General features: G+C 40.1%; 1 protein-coding gene across 3 annotated transcripts in view; it reads left to right on the plus strand.

Moving 5' to 3' along the window:
* LOC135219813 (RISC-loading complex subunit tarbp2-like) overlaps positions 1–20,957 on the plus strand; it is a 102,453-nt gene that overhangs the window by 18,381 nt on the left and 63,115 nt on the right. For all 3 annotated transcript variants that reach the window (XM_064256942.1, XM_064257020.1, XM_064257112.1), the window contains exons 2-4: positions 802–958; positions 4,784–4,919; positions 16,598–16,661. In XM_064256942.1, the coding sequence (XP_064113012.1) occupies positions 802–958; positions 4,784–4,919; positions 16,598–16,661 (357 nt within the window). The remainder of the gene's footprint in view (positions 1–801; positions 959–4,783; positions 4,920–16,597; positions 16,662–20,957) is intronic.

A 20,957-nucleotide genomic window follows, 5' to 3' on the forward strand; every position in this document is an offset into this window, starting at 1 on the left:
GGGACCCGTGGTGGCTGCTCAACAGGTTGTGTAGCTTACCCAGCACCCGAGCGGATAGAACAGCATCGCATCCTTGTGAGACTGCATGAATGGATGGATGAGTGAATGAGAGTGTGACTGGCTTCTCTTCCTCATAATTTTCTCCCTCTCTACCTGTGGGCAGAGGGACGCGGTTGTCACCACGCTGGAACAGGAGGCCAATGCAGGTAAGCTACCCGACCGAACTCCATCCTATCCCTTTCATTAGGGATAGGAGCAATTATCCACCACTCCCCCCAACAAGGGGGAGGGTAGTGGAAGCCAACAAGAGACAAACCCATGACTTCATATTGGCTCTTGCAATAGGAACAAGTTCTTGCTTGCTAGTTTTAAGAGGTACGCTGGCCTCCCTCTTATTACTTGGGTCCAGAGGTCTGACCATTGATCCTGCGGTACATACCCCGATCATTGGACAGGCTAAGATCCCTCCCTCTGCTCTTACGACCAGGAAGGGAACCAAGGTTGGATGAACACCAGTCTGTTCATTGACTCAGATTCCACCCACCAAGAAGTGAGTCTTCCTATTGTTAAAGGACCGATGGTTTGTATTACCTATTGGAACAAATAACAATTTGTCGAAAATTTACAACTATTAGCTTGTTTTTGAAAGGTTTTAATTTGTTTTGTTTATGTGGTTCATAAAGATAATATACATACAGATTTCTTGAAAAGATAGTTTCAATATTAAATAGGCATAGTATACTCTGAAGGTAACATAAGAAATAAAAGGAATGTTTTTAACATGAATACTTTTTCATTCAGGGTATGTCTGGAGCTCTGCCCTCCAAGACACCAGTATCCCTCCTACAAGAATTATGTATGAGACGTGGGATTTCCCCAAAATATGATTTACTGCAAATAGAAGGTGCAGTTCATGAGCCAACATTTGTATACAGAGTAACTGTTGGAGAATTTGCTGGTAAGAATTTGTCATTTTGCCTTTTCTCATTTTTGGTCAAATTTATTGTATACATAGTGATATTTGAACATACATATTGTCAAATTTTACAGTAAAATTCATCATTGAATATTTGAAATTTTGATATATTTTGGTAAAAATTGTATTGTACTATTATTGTTTTGGTTTTATATAAAAAAAATAAAAAGTCATGTAAACATTTTGTGTATGTAAGTTAAAGCTGAGGTAACTGAAGTAAGTTCAGGTCAGGTTCTCTTAATGTCCCATATTAAAATGACAAATCTGAATGGCGAATCTGAATTTTTATTTCCTTTATATCCAGACAAAGTACAGATCATTGCCTTTTATGTATAAGTATTTTTTAGTTTCAGCTGGAAACAGTTGATGAAGCTTGGTAACAAGGTGGTTAATTGGTGGTGGTCATGTGAATGGGAGAAGTCCTCTACTCAACTGCTTTAACCCAACATTTTTTTTGGGGGGGGGGGGGGGGGCACTGTTGAGGCTAAGGCCCCACCGAATCCGTTGCGGCGCGTCGCGTGCGTCTAACACGGCTACGCGTCGCGTGTGTTTCGATCAACTGCTATAGTTCAAACACGAGTGGCCCCACACGGCGCATGAGCGTGCGTGGCATCAGGTGCGTTACCGGACTAGACGCGCAAGGAACAAAACATTTTGTTTTTAGCCGCACGTGGACGTGCGTCTCCGAGCTAGCGTCCGCATGAAGGAAGAAATTGTGGTAGACTTACAACACCTGCATTTGAACCACCGGCCCAACTTTGAGTTATAATCAAATGTGATGATTTGTGGTTAGATAAGGATTAAAGAATTTTTTTTTATTATATTCTAATGGATACATTTATGTAAATATCTTTGTTTCAGAAGTTCCTGCATCAGTGTTCAGTTCACACACAATTCTACGTATCTTAATTTTTGTATTAAATAAAATAAAGTGGAACTTTAATTACAAAATCAGTAATCCTTCCCTCAGAGTTACTACAAGTTTCTTACGTTGATACGGATCTTCTGTAATTGGTATAAAATTTTGATATTCGAGATATAATGCCCTCGTGAATTAAGTCAAAGGTTTTCGGCGGCATCCGACAATATTAAAAAAAAAAACTTGTCTGGACGCTATCTTAACTAATGAAAGAGTTTTGCATATTCTCCACTCTTTCCTCATCTAAAGTTATGTCATAAGTCCAGATTTTCTTACTGTTGAACGCCTCTAATTTGGTTGACAGCACCGAGTCAGAGGAAAACCTCGCGCTCTCCCTTCATAACGGCAAGTACTGCTGAAGTTTGAATTGTCCGTCTTATAACCGTCACTCGTTTGTCTGGTTGGGCCACACTCGCAGAAGACGGAGACGCTTGTAGACGGATAGCCGTGTTGCACGCACGCGACGCGCCGCGACGGATTCGGTGGGGCCTTCGCCTTAGTGAAGGCTTGTTACAGTCTTGCCAACTGCTGAGTTAAAGCATTCTTCCTACTTATTTGTTAGGTATTGTGATTTGCTTTTATCGTGGATAGGAATAAAAGAGTGAACACTAAAGGTGTGGAAGACATGAGCAGGTGTGTAGTTGCTTGATTTATTTTGTGTTTAATGTTTTTTTTTTTCATGGTTTAGTACTTGCAGCCCTTACTCCCTGTGAGAAGATTGCTGGCAGATTTGACAAGCAGTTAAAAGAACACCAAAAGAATTTTGCTCTTATTCAGGAATGCTTTGCTCTTGACCCATCTAACCTCTTTGATGCCTTTCTTCCAGACTACACACACTCTTTCTCTCTTACCCTCCAGATTGGCTTCCTTTCATTTTGTCCAAAACAGGTAAGTTTTTGGATGCAGTAAGCCAATATGCACTCTCTGACTGTGTAAGATCCATGCTGAGCTCTCCCTGTATGAGATGTGTATGTGTGTTTATGGCTTGTCACCTCTTTATCCCATTTCGTTGGCTTCTCAAGGTAGGGGTGATTTATTTTCTTACGTGAAGATGCGGCCTTACCTTGTTAGGCCTAGTGACCCTTCTTTTTTGTCAAAATAATCAAATGTTCCCTCACTGCTTCTGTGAAGGATCTCAGCACCATTGAGCCTCTTGTGGCAATTGTGTTGCTCTGGGAGATATCGGTGGTATGGAATACATGTCATTCATTTCATACTTTCACCTGCCCTGCCTTCTTCTTGCACTGTAATAGGAGAAAATGAGGCTAGCAATAAGAGTAAGGTAAAGAATCTTCTCTTTTAGCCCTTGTTCCTCTTGTAGGTGCAAGAAGTTTAATATGAAAGCACTCTCACAAGAAGCTGTTATACTTCAAGAGCCATTTCTGTAGGGAAGACTACCATAGGTAGGGTTCATGCTGGAGTATTTTTAATATGTTTCATACCCAGTGTCCTCCAATTCTTGTTGAGACTCAAGGACTGCCTTGGACTTTTCTCTTGCCTGTACTAATTTGTAAGTACACTGAGAAAAGTTGGCACTAGCTTTTTGTCTTGTTCCTACATGATACCTGGATTGTGAAAGGGCAGATAAGGTTAGTGTGACTGGTCTCCTCTGTTTGATTTCTTTGGTATCATGGCAACCTATGTGATTGTGCTGGTACGGGATGTTCGCCCAACCAGAATTCACAATATGCTTTTGTATGACAGAGCTTGTGAATAAGTTGATCGTTGGGATGGTTGACCTAGGGTTGGAATGTTTAGCTTGACTCTTTGCTCAGTGATTGTCACTACCAGATTTGATCATTTGTGTCCATGATACTGAGAGAGTTTGCCATGCAGGCTGGTGTGTTTGCCTCATTCGTGGGGTAGTTTCCAACATGCATGTTTGGGAATGTTAGGACCAAGGGTCATTCCCCATCAGAACCCTTTTAGTCAGAGTTGGAATGGCCCTTGAATTTTGGATTTTGACTAAAACCCTTTTGGTAGGGTAAGGGAGTCTATGGTAAAAATTTGGTAGTCTTAGCTTTCATAGTCTGGGCATGCTTAATAAACGAACAAGCAGACAGAAATCCTTTTATATATGTGTACTAGGTAGGATAGATTATGGCCTTGTTTTATGTAATAATCGTGTTTTCACATTGAAATATGGATAAATATGGGGCATGGTAGGTTGATAATTAGTGAATTTTGAATGAAGTCCCATGTAGTCATGTATCATCAGTTCTGAGCATAGCTGGACCAACACATTTCTGACTCGGGGCCTTATCAGCCTAACTTCCTTATGTTAGTTGTATAAGAGGTTATAGGAGTTATGGGACAATCCCTTTCTCATTTGCATGACTACAAACATAACATTTCAAGGTGGAGATTCAACTTGTTGCTTAATCAAGAGGGACTTTTTCCACCCTAAGGACTAAGGAGTGTCTCCTGCTTAGAAAGTTGTGGTTTGTATTTCTGTTGGAAGACATATAAAATGTTAAGTACATATAATTTGTTTACAAACCAGAGTCTTTATTATAATTGCATCTCAACCCTGCCTCTGAGTCCCTGATGTTAAGTACTATCTAAGCAAGAAAATGGGGAACCTCCCTCAACCACTTGCTACCAATTAACCAACCTTTTACCAAGTTTCAGGGACAGTTTTCATCTACCACTGAGGAATGCTTCTTCTAAAGAAACTGTGGTTTGTATATCTAGAAAAATACAAATTCTTTTTTAAATATTTGTTTTTATAACATTTAAAAACAGGATGCATACTAATGCACACCATTGTTGATGGGTTCCAGTAGTATCTCAAGTAGGGTATTGTACTTTGCTTAGCTAATATTGTGCTGTGATGTAGTAGGTGTAAGAACATGAATATCTTAGTCACAGTATTGATGATTTTACAGCAAATGGCTCTGGCCAGAGCAAAAAAAAGGCCAAACACGCAGCTGCCAAAGCTGTGTTGGACATCATAATCCAGGGTGGTGCGGCAAGTACTGGAGGTCCCACAACTGGTGGTCCACCTGGTGCACCACCTGAACTGTAAGTTTAAAAGATATTTTTTTTTTATTGTTACCTGAGTTAGGGAAGTCTGGTAGGGACTTTTATGTTCAAGAAAGGAAGAAAATACGTAGGAGTAATTAGTTCTGAGACTAACATACCTCCTTGTTTTTTTTTCTCTCTGATTCTGGCATAGTATAATCTAGAATCATTAGGGAACTTTGTAAAACTTCTCAGAAAACTGACTATTTTTGTATATAATGTATGTCTTAAGCTGAAATAAACAGGAGTGTAGGCATTTCTACATAATGTAATGCATTGTTGTTGCAACTGCATTTTTGGTAAGACTTATTGCTTGAAGGCAAAAGGTTTCCAGGTTGTGATTTAACAGATATTATTCTTTACCAAAGTCCTCATGTTACGGGAAACAGCCTGCCAGAAATTTGAAGCAGCAGCAATAATAGTAAAACAGAATTGAAGTTCAGTCTTTTGAACACATTGATATGAAAACAAAACTTTAGAAATGTGACATATACAAAAACACATTTTCAATTAAACCCTAAATGCATCACACACCCAGTCAAACATCAGAGTTCATAGATAGTCTTTGATCCATTCTTAAACTGGAAAGTCCATATTGCCTGTACAAAATTAAATTTTAAAAAGTGCATCAAATTGGATGAACCTCATACAGATTAGCACACTGATTAACCTTGATATTGCTGTGCAAAGCAACTGATGTATGTTCTAGACTATAGATGTCAAACATACAGTTCAACCTCAGATGCAGCTGTAAAAAGTTACCATCTAAATCAAAGCCAAAAGGCACTCAGAGTATACACCAAAGCTCTCTGTATATGCATGAGTTGCCAGATGCTACAGATTCCTTGATTTACAATCTTTGTTTTTACCAGTTTTCCAGCTAGTGCTAGAAGATTATCCTATTGTTAAGACCTCAGGTTTGTTAGCTATGAAAAATACAAATTGATTAAAAAATTTGTCACATCAAAGTTGGGATTAGTTAACTATCTCTATTAAGTTCTTTATTGTGACTTAGTGTATATTGCAGTAGATATGTAAGCAAGTGATTCACTAACAAATAACTTTGGTGAAAGTTACATTTGTAAACAATCCCTCACACCTTTCCAAATGGGAGCCTGTAGATAGACTGTTGGAGTTAGCAGATTTAAAATTAAAATTTCCTCCACTAAACCACTACCTCCTTGGGCTAGGCGTAGAGTATGAGCTTGTACACATTTGAGATATTGTGTAGAAGCTGCACATATACCCCAGATCATCAATATTGTGTAGAAACTGCACATACACCCCAGATCATCATCATGATGTAATAGAATATATAAGATATGGAAGTTCACACTTTAGTATACGTACACTGATGCGTCCAAATCTTTGTCAGTTATGGGATATGCAGCCTTTAACCCACCAAAGCTTATTAGTTTTCCTTGCCTAACCTTGTACGTTCTCACAGAATTAAATGCAGTAGCCTCAGTCTTTAAAAGTAATACATTACACATGAACTTAATGGACATCTGTAATTATTAGCTACATTATCATTATTATTTATGCTTGGCTACCATTTTTGATGCCATACATTTTTAGAATAAATATCTAGGTGAAAGTACAGGTTAGTTTAGGTTATGAGCTATGTGGAATTGCTATTAGCTGTAAGATATCTGGAAATTATAGAGTGCCATCTATAATTTAAGAGCCTGTTACTTGATTAGTGTCTGCAAGTTGAGATGCTGCTGTGTTAAAAATAAACAATTGCATAAGTATTTAATTTTTAGGGACCAGAAATGTTGTAGAATATCTTCAAAGTTTAATCCAAAAAACACTTGCACAACATATTAAATTTTCCCTTTGAAATTTATATGAAAATAGCAAATGGTATGTTAGATTCCTGCCCATATGGGCATTGAAATAAGAAACTGATAATGTAGCCAAAGGTACAGTTATTGTGATAAGATCACTTAATAGATTTTCTTATTTATGATTATATAACATCTCTAAAACCCATGATAACTAATTTCTGGAAGCATACATGGATTACTGAACAAAATAGTTTTTTTTTCTTTTTTTTTTTTTTTTCTCTCTCTCTCTCAGGATTGACCCCTGAGAACCAGCCCGAGAAGAGTCTACTTGAGACTCAGAGTTGTCTGGAAAAAAAACTAACCCTATTAATAATAATAATAACTTTAGATAAGTCAGAGCTCAATGTTGGAATAGGAATTCAGCATATCAAAAGGAATGATGCACAAATAATTTGACTTCTTATAATTAGTTACTTATTTGACCATGGATATTTGATGAATAGCTCATTTAATCCATGGATGTTTGATGAATAGTTAATTTGATCCATGGATATTTAGTGAATAGCTCACTTGATCCAGTCTTTATATGTACAGACTGTAGATTAACAGTAACAGTAGAACATTTTTTGTGTCCAAAATATAATTAACAACAAATGTCAAGTTTTGGACACAACTCTTAGAGAATCTGTATTCAATTGACCCAAATAAAAAATTTGTAAGAAACTGTATTTGATAAGTAAGGTATAAACTTGTTAACAAAGACTAATTTAGGACTAGCCTTGAGAGAACCAAATAAATTAGCTCAGTGGTTCTGGTTAAACTGTTTGTGTAATAATGATAATTATAATAATGCACAATCATTAATATCCTTAGTTTTGAGAATCTGAAGTTCCAGAAAGGAATGTGACGGGATCACAAGCTAGAAAAAACAAGTTGCAAAACCCTCCCCACATTAACCTAATCACTCCTGCTACCCAACCACCCCAGTCACACTTTCTTCTTTACACAACAAAATACATGCAGGACAGTTGACCTATAGCTACAAAAAACAAAACAAAAACAACACAAAACACACGTACTTACCAACTCTCCAGATACTCCGGGCTATCCTGTGCTGTCCACTGGTTGAGGTCACAAGAGATACCAACAACAACAACCAAGGACCACAACCCAACAACACAACAACCAAGGACCATAACCCAACAACACAACAATAATCAAGGAACACAACCACAACTCGACACCAACAAAACTCAACAACACAACAACAACAAAAGAACAATCACAACCCAAGACCACTGCACAAACCACAAGCAACACAAAAAAACAACAGCACAAAAGGCAACCCACACACCTACCAACAACATCAAAGAATGACAACAGCTCACCAATAACAACCCTTAACAACTCACAAACACACCAAGGAACCACAACAGCTCCCAACAACAACCCTCAACCACAACAAATCACATATAACTCAACAGGAACTCGCAAGCACAACAAACCCAACACAGGCACAACAACTCTAATCAACTACTAATATCAAACCCAACAACAATCAGCAACAAACCAATAACAATTCAAAAACACACCACTTGACTGACTATAGCTATCAATGTCTTCACAGACCACTGCCGACACTACTGTCTCTCACAGCTCCTGACTAAAGACTGTCTCAAAAAAAACTCAGAACTCTGATCTCTACCAGCAGACAACCCAGCCAGAACTCACTAACAGCCAAAACAGTCATTAACTATCCATACAGCAATTACACTCTCTCTCTCTCTCTGTCTCTCTCTCTCTCTCGCTCTCTCCTTCTCTCTCATCTCTCCTCTCTACTCTCTCTCTCTTCTCTCTCTCGCTCCTCTCCCTCTCATGTGTTGCAAATGGAACTCCATAGCTCCTCCATAGGAATATACTGCATTAGAGGTGTTATATTGAAGAAAGTTTCTCATAAATATAAATGTATTTTATGTTTCAGTCTAGCCTGCTACAGTAGTTTATTTTTTTATGATGTTAATGTTGCCAGGATTTTATTTTTTAAATTATTTTTTGTTCATATACGGAACAAACCTTCGGTCTTAACATTAGGATTTACTAGCGCTAAGCTGGAAACCGGTAAAATTAAAATTACACTTGTGGGATCCAGGGACTATTGGCATCTATACCAGGTCACGGGGCATGTATACCCAGAATGCCCACGGCTACCTGTGACCCACCAGTTATTTTCCTACCGCCTTTAAGATAAGACGCGTTGCTGTCTATCTGATTTAAAGCCGGTTTTTCAGTTTGCCTGTTTTTTATCCATTTCATTTTTCATTTCTTATTACCTTTTCTTTCTCTGAGTGTGCTCAGTGTGAGTGAAGAGGGTATAAGTGGTATGATGGAGAATTTTGCCTCAACTTCGGGATCGTCTACCGTTTCGAAGAGGAGACAAAGGAAATGCCCAGGAGTCAGTGGCTTTCCATGTTCTAGGTTCCTAACTTCGGTGTCGAGGGATCCTCATCCAACGTGTAGTAGGTGCAGGGAAAACGTATGTACGATTACTAATCCATGTTCTGTTTGTCGCGGTTGGTCGGTAGAACAGTGGAAAAAGTTCTATGAGAAAAGCCAATACAAAAGGAAGGTGGTGACACCATCTTAGGATTACCAAACCTTACCGGCTTCTTTTGTATCGGCAATAAACCAGGCTGCTCCATATGTTTCTCCACCTGTTTTTGATTTGTCTCATACCCCTTCGGTTTCTCCTAGTGGTTCAGTATCGGAAACGTCAGGAGGGGTCTTGGGTAATTTTATGAATAATATGCACTCTCCTTTGTTCCCAGCAAGTAGAGGGGGAGATCCGCCATCTTTGTTCCAGGCTCCTGCTCCCCAAGCGCATAGGTTGGATGGTACGTGGTCAGCGCTAGGCCTACCAGGCGTACAACCTTGGATGGTCTGCTTGCGCATTATTTGGCGTCACGGTTCCAGCAGGGTCCGGCAGCACTGAATGTTCCTCATCCCCCAGGCTTGCAATTTATGGGAATTAATGCCGCGGCTACGCCATCAAACTCAGTGTTTACAGCGATGCAGAACGTGGGAGGTAGTTTGGCAGCAAACGTGCGGTTGCCAGCAGAAACCTCTCAGTCTCTCCCTACGAGAGGGATGACGTCACAACATACGTCACACACCGAGATGGCAGGCGTGATGACGTCACAGACTGCTTCTTGGCCTATTTCGCTGCACCCAGACGCTAATACGCCTTCTGACCCGTCAATGCAAACTGTAATGCAGAAATTACAGGATATAGAGAAGAGAATGAATAAGAGAGACAAAAAGAAAAAGTGTGATTCGCCTTCTTCGTCTTCTTTCTCTAGTTCGGCGTCATCGCTAAGTCCGATAACGTCACGGCGAGCGCCAGTCAAGCGTTGGAGGAGGATTCGGGAGTTCCTGACGGATCCTCGGGCTAAGAGGAGAAGAATCAATTCTTCCTCATCTTCAGACCAAGACTGTCATATCCAAGTCAGCAGGAAGGTCGGGAAGTCAGTGGCTATTAAGCACAAGGTTAGCAGACGAAGCCGTTCGCAAGAATCCGAACAAGCGAGAGAGGCGACGGCCGACGGACTAGCGGCCGATGCGGAGTTGCCAGTTCGGATTGCAAAAACTACGATACCGCTGGTAAAATCGACGTTGGCGGCGAAAGGTGCAGCAGAGGATAGAATGCAGGTCCCAGTTTCACCTGTAAGGCCGTTCAAAATACGTACGAAGGACGATAAGGCTCCTATTAAAAGTACGAAAAATAAGGAGTTGGCAACCTCGGCGGATACGTTCGTGGAAGGCAGTGTCCGTCTGGATGAAAGGTCGAGGCCGAGTTCTCCGACGCTCATAAACGATACCAATACTAATAGAGACCAAGTTATATCTGTCTTAAGGGAGCCTTCATCTTGGAGATCTAGACCAAGGTGTCGTATGAATTGCTTTGTTCGAGTCGGTCTTGCAACACGTAAACGCAAAGATTGCAGGAAGGGATAATTCCTTAAGATCTAATAGATCATTTAAATTTATCCCCCCTCCAATGATAAAGCAAAGGAAATATTATACGACACCGAAGGTCCCTTTGCTGTCTAGACAAGTGAACCCTAATGTTGTAAGATTAAGGCCTGGATTAACCTTGGATCAGGTTAAAATGGAGTGCCCTTTGATGATGTACCAAGAGGCTGCTACGTTAGAAGCAACAGCTTCTTCTGTCTTTCAGGCTGCTTCTTGGTTAGACCTTTGGTCAACAGCAGTGGCGAAGATTGCATCCTCGGAAGTAACAAGAAAAGTAGTGGATGAATCATTGTTCATTAGATTACTACAGTCAGGTTCTAAGGCGATTGCATACCTGACAAACGTAAGTGCCAATGTTTGGGCAAATATCCTAATGAGGAGAGATGCAGCGTTGGCTAGACTAAGCCGCAATGTGGATTTGGATTCCCTGTTAGCAGTGAGGAATGGGGATATCTTGGAGTCGCAACTGCTGTTGCCAGAGGTCATACTGGAAGAAGCGATAGATAGAAGAAGGATGGACACTAACGATAGGTTGGTGCAACAGGCAGTTAGGAAAACGTCTAACAGTCAAGCCACTCCTTTGGAGGGAAGACAGCAGCAAATGTCTCGAAAGAAGACAGTGAGACATAACATCCCTAATAGAGCCACAAGACCCTCTTCCCCAAAGAGGCTAACTCATCGGCCCTTTCACAATAGAAACAACAGAGGAAGGGGCAGTAGGGGAAGAGGGAGAGGCTCAAGAAGATAGGATGGGTGCCTCTCATCACTCGGCCACACCAGTGGGGGGTTGCCTGGCAAATCACTGGAAGGTGTGGTAGGAACTAGGGGCAGAGCAGTGGGTGGTGGATGTTCTCAGGATCGGGTATTTGATCCCGTTCGAGGTAACCCCGCCCCTGACAGATCAGCCATTACCCCACGTTGCTTATGCCCTCAAATCTCAGAAGGCCATTATTCTTCAGGACGAAGTGAAGAAGATGATGGAAAAAGGAGCTGTGCAACTAGTATGCAGTCCGTCAAAAGGCTTCTACAGCAGGATTTTCCTGGTACCCAAAGCCAACGGGGAGTGGAGGACAGTAATAGACCTGTCAACGCTGAATCTGTTTATAAGGAAAACCAGTTTCAAGATGGAAACTCCAAAAACGGTTCTACAAGCAGTCAGGATCGGAGACTTTATGCTGACAGTCGATCTAAAGGACGCATACTTTCAGATACCAGTCCATCAGTCTTCAAGGAAATTTCTCCGCTTCAATCTTGCAGGGAAAGCTTTTGAATTCAAGGTCCTGTGCTTCGGATTGACAACGTCTCCTCAAGTTTTTACAAGAGTGTTCACTCTCGTGTCGACGTGGGCGCATGCTCAGGGGATCAGGCTAATAAGATATCTGGACGATTGGCTGGTGATAGCAAAGTCCAGGGAGAAATTACTCAGGGACAGGGCGACCCTCCTGCAGCTTTGTCACAGCCTAGGTATTGTGGTAAATCAGGAGAAGTCGCAGTTGGATCCAAGTCAACGTTTGGAGTATCTGGGAATGGTTATAGACACAACAGAAGCCAAAGTATTCCCGACAGACCAAAGAATAGAGAAATGCAAACAAGTGGTGAATGCCTTTCTGGGAAAACAGACACAGCCAGCAAGACAGTGGCAGGTGGTGCTGGGAATCCTAACTCCCTGGAGAAAGCTAGTTTCCACAATGGAAGGCTACACCTTCGGTCCCTACAATCGAGGATGAGGAGTTTTGGTCACCAATAGTAGATCACCCGTACGAGCAAATTCCCTTGTCGGCAGAAGTGAGGAAAGACTTGCTGTGGTGGGTGAACGACGACAATTTGACAGTGGGTGTCCCCCTTCAACAATCCTCTCCAGACCTCTTGCTGTTCTCGGATGCATCACTAGAAGGCTGGGGAGCCCATATGGAGGAGTTGATGGTGTCAGCAAAATGGAGTTGCAAGGACAGAAAACTCCATATAAACGTGCTGGAGTTAAAAGCAGCGTTTCTAGTTCTACAGGAATTCAGGGAGAGAGAAAAGGGACACTCAGTGGTATTGATGTCAGACAACACCACAGTAGTAGCTTATATAAACAAGCAAAGAGGCCTAGTTTCTCGGCAGTTACACGTGATGACAGTTCAACTTCATCAGTGGTCTGTAGAGAACCTGGTAGACATCAGGGCCAGGTATATTCCGGGAAAAAGAAACATAGTGGCCGACAAGTCGAGCCGCAGGGATCAGATTCTGTGAACGGAGTGGTCCCTGCACCAACAGGTAGTGGACAGGATGCTCATGTTGTGGGAAGGACCGATCATAGACCTATTCGCAACCAGGTACAACAGAAAGTTGGAAGTGTATTGTTCAGTAGTCCCAGACGCAGAAGATGCGCTACAACACCCCTGGGACAATCTGGACATGTACGCATTTCCTCCATTTTGTCTAATCCGTCAGGTTCTGAACAGGGTAATGCGGTCTCAGAATCTCAAGATGACCCTGGTAGCCCCGTTATGGCCGAAAGCAGAGTGGTTTCCAGACCTACTGGAACTCCTAGTAGATGTGCCGAGAGAGTTACTCCCATGGAGCAACCTACTGTGTCAGCCGCACATGGAGAGGTACCACCAGTCGGTGAAGTCCCTATCGCTTCACGGGTGGAGACTGTCAAGTATCTCCTCCGAGCGAGAGTGTTTTCGCAGAAAGCAGCCACTCAGATGGCAGGAAATATCAGAAAATCATCTGCGACAGTATACCAAGGAAAGTGGTCAGCATACTGTGATTGGTGTCGTAGAGGGAACTTGTCTCCACTCGGTACCACTATTCAGCAGTTAGCAGACTTCCTGATATATCTCAGAACAGAAAAGCATATGTCTGTATCTGCAGTGAAGGGGTACAGGGCGGCTCTAGCCTCAGTCTTACGAATGAAAGGAGTGGACATTTCGTCTTCATGGGAGTTGGCCATGCTGATGAGGAGCTTTGAACAGTCATGTCCACCAAAGGAGCTAAAAGCCCCAGATTAGGATCTGACCAGGGTACTGAGTAGTCTGACAAAACACCCCTACGAACCACTAAGGCAGTCCACGGATAGGAGCCTGACCCTGAAGACAGTCTTCTTATTGGCCCTGGCTTCAACCAAAAGGGTGGGGGAGCTACATGGCCTGTCATATCTCATAAAGCACTCGAGAGGTTGGAGGTCAATGGTATTTGAGTTTGTCCCAGAATTCGTGGCCAAGACCCAAAACCCAACAATAGTAGACGGCAGATTCGACTCCTTTACCATACCTTCCTTGGCAGACTTTGTAGATTATGACAAAGATGAGATGCTCCTGTGCCCCGTCAGGGCACTAAGGGAGTACTTAAAGAGAACAAGGCACCTCAGGCCGGGGTGCCGGAGGTTGTTCGTAAGTACAGGTACGAACAAGAAGGAAGTGTCCAGGAATACAATATCGGTTTGGCTAAGGGAGACGATCAGAGATACTTATATGGCAGAAGACAGAGGGTCAGATAGCCAGGTGGGAGCTAGAGCTCATGACATCAGGGGCTTGAGTGCTTCTCTGGCATTTAAGGGGACCGTCCGCTATGATGTCTTATTTTTTTTTATTTATTACGCAAAATACATAATTTTCATATATGTTTTAGATATATATAATACCTTCATCATATAAAAATTTCAAGTCATTTGATCAAAAACTTTTGTTTTATTAGCAAAAATCATGATTTAAAAAAAAAAAATTGGTAGAGTTTCCGCTAATATGACATCAGTTGTATTGAAAATCATACCATAAAAAACTTCTTTATATACGGAACAATTCTGTGTGACAGAATTTTGATTTTTAAATTTTTTCATTTTTTATGAATTTTTTTTTCTTTTTTTTTTTAGTCTGTAGACTCAAAAAATTCTAAAAAAAAAAAAAAAAGAAAAAAAAGAAAAAAAGAAATCAAAATTCTGTCACACAGAATTATGGGATTTTTATTCCTCTTTCCAATGATTATCTTTCTCTAAAATTGGATAATAAATAACCGAGTAATGGTTACCGACATGCGCATAAGTGTGTTTTTGAGTTATGAGCTCCCAAAGATTTGCCATGTAAATTTTCCCTTTTTTTCTTTAAAAGTCAAAACAACATTATTATAATTACTTTATTTGTACTTTTATTGTTGATTTCTACATCAAGGATTGTGGTCCTACCCCTAAAAGTGGTGTAAATACCCTCAGCGTGACACCAGATAATGATGTTGACGGCGAGACATGAGACAATGAGGGCAGCTGAAAACAATTAATTTTCGTGTTTTTCTTTCAGCAACATCCTGGCCTTCGCTAATTTTGCTAGTAAGGCCATAGTTGCTGAGTAGCCTTCTTGATCTTAGGTAACTTTGGCATTGCTATAAGTTCACTAAGAAGTTATAAAAACAACGTAAATAGCTAGTAACCAAACGCAAGTGCCACCGGCGTGTAACCACTTTGGACGTCTGTGGCGTAACTGAGTCATTCTCCGAGTCTCGCCTATAAATAACCGCTCTGAGCAGCTCGCTTCTCACCCAGTGTCACAGTACCTTTCATTGTTACCAGATGTATGAGAATTTCAAAAAAAATCTTAAAAAATCGCTGTATATATGCAAAAATAAACACGCAAAAGCGATTGTCAAACTCAAGTCATACAGACGACACAGTTACGATGACGTCATCATTTAAAAACTGCTATATCTTCATTATTTGTGAAAATAATTGGCTGAAACTTCTGGAAAGCATGCACGGCATGTTTCTGCATAGATACAAGTAATAACTCTATTTTTTATTTTTTCAAGTTGACATGTCATCCGACATAGCGGACGGTCCCCTTAAGAAGAACATGTCTGTGGATAGAATTCTGAAAGCTGGTGTGTGGAAACGCCAAACAACTTTCACCTCATTTTATTTGAAAGACGTTGCCCATAGATCCTTGGACACTTTTTCCTTGGGTCCAGTGGTGGCGGCCCAACAAATGATATAGCTCATCCAGTGCCCCTGGCGGGTCAGTTTGCGTCTAGTCTAAGATGAAGGTATGAAAGTAGAATGAATGGGATGACTGGTCTTTTTTCTTTACTACTTTCTTCCTACTCCTTTAACTACGGGCAATATGAAGGAGAGTACTGTCATGTGCTGGAACGGACTAGATGCAGGTGAGGTGGTCAGCCATACTGTGAAGCTATCTTAGGTTATGATATACTTTTCAGTAGCAACACACCCCTCTAGATAGATAATAGGGAAAAGAGGGGTGAAGGTGGATCCAGTTGCAAGTGACAAGAGTAAACAATAGAATGGTATCTACACCCAGTGGGGGAAAACCAATAGATCCGCTTATATATTTGGTTCTAGGTTCATTGTCCATTCTCTTAGAATTTCCCTATATATTCGGAAATGGATAAGGTGGCAAACTCCCAGTCAGTTGTAGAGACTTACCTCCCTCCAATAAGTAAGTCTATCCTAATGTTAAGACCGAAGGTTTGTTCCGTATATGAACAAATACCAAATTTGTAACTAATTTGTATTTTTCATAACTAACAAACCTGAGGTCTTAACATTAGGATTTACTAGCGCCAAGCTGGAAACCGGTAGAATTAAAATTACACTTGTGGGATCCAGGGACTATTGGCATCTATACCAGGTCACGGGGCATGTATACCCAGAATGCCCACAGCTACCTGTGACCCACCAGTTATATTTCTAACCCAGTTTAGACTGCTAGAGGGGTGGTTCGAGGTGGGCCTTTACCTGTTAAGACCTCAGGTTTGTTAGTTATGAAAAATACAAATTAGTTACAATTTTGGTATTTTTAGATGATATTAAGAACTTCAGCATAATATATCTGGTGTAATATCCATTTGTGTATTTCATTGCAGGTCTACTCAGATAGTATCCCCTTATGATGATGGTATTCCAGGGAATCCTGTAGGATCCTTGCAGGTAAAGATATGTTAATTTTTTCTCTTAAAGATCTCTGCATTTTTAATCGATAAGGTATAGATTATCTTGAATATGAATAGTGAAGTAGTAGCTAACCACGAATACTCCCTAAAAGTAAACCAGAAAACAAGAACATGAAAAAATGATACCCCACAGCAAGAAGAAATGAAATCCTCCAAGCAAGGGAAGGGCAAGTGAATGAAACTACTAAAACTAAAGCAAAAGTAACAAATGTAAAATCTCAAGTAAAATTTATGAGGAAAATATAAAGCACAGCTGTATAAATACTTTGCAAGATAAATCTTGGGAGCAAGTTAACTCCATGGAATCGTATGGAAGATTACAGGTTGCAGAGGATCATAGGAGGACTGGGCACGTATAGATAGGACATTTTGCTCTTAATTGGTACAAATTGGTGCTATTGGGCTCTTTTGCATGGAGGCAAGACAGGAAAGTGTATAATTAAAGGTTTTATGGAAAACATGTTTGTTCATATACAAAACAAACATTTGTCATTTTGAAAAGTTTTTATTGTACGACTCCTTTTTTGTTTTTCATCTCATCTGAAGTTGCTCTATTTTCATCTGTTAAATATTTATCCCTTTTACATGTTTTCTTCCTTCCTTATCTCTATTCCCTATTTGGGGGTTACCACTTCAATTTGCCTTGCACATCACACTGTAGGTGGTCCAAAGCTTTGTTGCTACACTCTTTCAGCCCTCTTAGTCTGTTCATATGCAGAACAAACCCTTGGTCTTAACAATAGGAATCTGTGGCATCTGGCAACTCCTGTGTATATGATGTGGAAGTTGGTCGTTGACCAAGCACAGTATCTCGTAACGTGTTAGTCTTTCTTTGATCACCTTGGAGAGCAGTCACTTTTGCTTATTGTAACTTTTCCTCCATTCTCTTTGGTCTCTGCTCACCCATCTGTTCAGAGTATTTTGCATTTATCCTGCACTACTTTTCAGTTCTGATTTTTAAACACCTCTTGTGCAGATCCTATTACAATTGAGAAGTGATTGTGTGATCTTGTTTAAATGCCTTGTTTCTGTACCTGTTAAGCTGTATTTGGCCTTATAAGTCTGACTTGTGAAGAATTCCAGTTCTTGGTCTTCCACTTGGTTTCCTAACGAGTACCATATTCTCACTTATTTTGTCTTCAAATTTTTAGTGTATTGTATGATGGAGAAGAGAAGAGTCGGTTGACTTTGCTTAATAGCAGGGATTTGTTACTTGGTACGTGGCATTTGAAGGTGATAAGGATGAAGTCTATTTGTGTTTAGATTGGGGATTTAAGTCTTTCCCAACACAGGATGTCTTAACAAACAGAGGGGCGGCTAGAGGTGGGCAGTATAATGTCAAGACCTCAGGTTTGTAGCTATGAAAAATACAAATTGTCTTAGAAAATTTGTCATTTGTTCATATGCGAACAAACCTTCGGTCTTAACAATAGGATAAACTTGTACTTGGAGGGAGGTACATGACATCCTAAACCGGTTGGGGGGCCTACCCACCAGGAGCTACTTGGAGGAAGGTACATGACATCCTAAACCAGCTGGGGGCCTACCCACCAGTCTAGCTAAATTGATATCTAACCACCCAGACACTGAGTGAAGTACAATGGTATATGGGAGAATCTTTGTATAGGGAACCAAAGAGAAACTTTGACTGTCCAATAGCAAACCAATACACCAGGGTTTGTTACCACTCCCAACTCCTCCTTGCCAAGGAGTGGAGCATATGCTACTGAATAGAGGGGTTTGATATTTGTATATTAACCCTTTAACGGCGATTTAAAAAAAATCACATCACGCTTAGTTTTCAAGATTAAGAGTTTATTTTTGGCTCCTTATTTTGTCATTGTGTGAAGTTTAGTATGTAACCATCAGAAATGATAAAAATATCATTATCATATATGATAATGGGATATATGATAGTGCAAAAACAAAATTTCATTTATAATTGTATTCAAATCGCTCTGTGAGCAAAACGGTTAAAGCTAACGAGTTAATTTTTTTTCCGTTGTATTGTACACTAAATTGCCATCATTTTGGTATATAACACATTGTAAATCGATCAAGGCAACACGAGAGAAAATATTATCACAAAATGATGCATGAATTCGTAACGCCCGGACGTAAGAAAAAGCTGCTTTCAAAAATTATCCATAAATCGAAATATTGTGCGAGAGACTTCCCGTTTATTGCAAAATTAAGGTAATTAATTGATTATTACTAGACTGTAAGTGTTATAGCTTACAATTGCAGTTTTCTACCATTTCGGTCGAGTTAAAGTTGACCGAAGGACAAATTTTTTCTATTGTTATTTATATGAAAATATTTCAAAACTGATAAAAGCTACAACCATAGGTTAATTTTTGTTGTATTCTACATGAAATTGCACACATTTTCATATATAAAGCTTTATGTGACGGCTAATTTAAAATGGTGCAAATATTACGACAATCAGACGAAAAAATTTATGATTTTTTCAGAAGAGTTACCGCGCGGACGTAAGGAAAAAGTTTATTTCATAAATTCACCATAAATCGAAATATTGTGTTAGAGACTTCCAATTTGTTGAAAAATAAAGGTAAATGATTGAATATTACTAGAATATAATATTTTTAGCTTACAATTGCGTTTTTTGACCATTTCGGTAAAGTCAAAGTTGAACAAAGGTTGAAATTTTGGCACATCGTTATTTATATGAAAATATTTCAAAACTGATGAAAGCTACAACCATGGGTTGTTTTTTTTGTTGTATTCTACATGAAATTGCACACATTTTCATATATAAAACTTTATGTAACGGCTAATTTAAAATGGTGCAAACATTATGACAATCGGACAAAAAAATTTTGATTTTTTTGGAAGATTTACCGTGCGGACGTAATGAAAATGTTTTTTTTTTTTTTGCATAAATTCACCATAAATCAAAATATTGTGATAAAGACTTCCAATTTGTTGCAAAATGAAGGTAAATGAGACTTCCAATTTGTTGCAAAATGAAGGTAAATGATTGAATATTACTGGAATATAAGAGTTTTAGCTTACAATTGCGTTTTTTGACCATTTCGGTTGAGTCAGAGTTGACCGAAGGTTGAAATTTTACCACTCATCGTTATTTATATAAAAATATTTCAAAATGATAAAAGCTACAACCATGAGTTGTTTTTTGTTGTATTCTACATGAAATTGCACATATTTTCATATATGATACTCCATGTATTGGCTAATTTAAAATGGTGCAAAAATTATGTCAAAGTGATGAAATAATTTGAGAAGTGTTGCTGATACTTTTTAGTGCTAGAAGAAAGAAATTCCTGATACTTTTTAGTGCTAGAAGAAAGAAATTCGCGCTCGCGCGCCTGCGTAACGATTGTAAACAAAACAACACCTTGATCCGTGAGCTCCCAGCATCCCCCAAGGCGCGTGATTCAAAAGTTTTCGCCTAGTAGGTCTATAACTATTTTTCCGCGAATTTAAAAAAGAAAACTTTTTATATCTACGTACCATACGTCCAATCGGCACCCAACAGACAATGTATTTTAACGTTTAATACGTCCAATCGGCGTTAAAGGGTTAAGCGACCACACTTATCAGTATGACTACCTTTCTCGCTTGTATCAGACCAGTCCAGCAAATGACGTGTCTATTCCTTAACCCGTCCGAAGGAAGAAGGAAAGGTACAAGAGAAAGGAAAAGGAGACCAGTCAACTCACTCATTCTCTCATCCACACAGTCATCTTAGGTAAGATACAAAAGTGCCCTGTTAAGGGCAACTATGAGTTACACAACCTGTTGGGCAGCCACCACAGGCCCCAGGGAAAATGTGTCCGTAGATCTATGGGCAACATCCTTAAGATAGAAAGAGGTGAACTTGGACTAGTGTAACCAAGCACCAGCGCTCAGCACTCTGTTTACAGTCAAGTTCTTTTTGAAAGCCAGAGGGGGACCAATACCCCTAACGTCATGTGCTCTAGCCTGCACAGACGTGGTGGCGGAATCATCAAGAGCCAAGTATGCCTGTCTGATGGCTTCCTCTTATCCAAAAAGAGATAGTATTCTTAAACACCTCTTTCTTAGTACATCCTGTGCTAACAAAAAGTCTGCGGCAGCCTGGTCTAAGATGCCGAGGCCTTTTTAAGATGCAATGCAGGGCCCGGACAGGGCACAACAAAAACTCTTGAGCATCACCACCCACATAGTCATTCGGTGATGGAATGGAAAATAAAGTGAACCTGTCATCGTGCACAGAGGGATTTTGGGTCTTGGCCATGAATTCCGGGAG

The sequence above is a fragment of the Macrobrachium nipponense genome, chromosome 11 (genome assembly GCF_015104395.2).
Source record: "Macrobrachium nipponense isolate FS-2020 chromosome 11, ASM1510439v2, whole genome shotgun sequence".
Lineage (NCBI taxonomy): Eukaryota > Metazoa > Arthropoda > Malacostraca > Decapoda > Palaemonidae > Macrobrachium > Macrobrachium nipponense.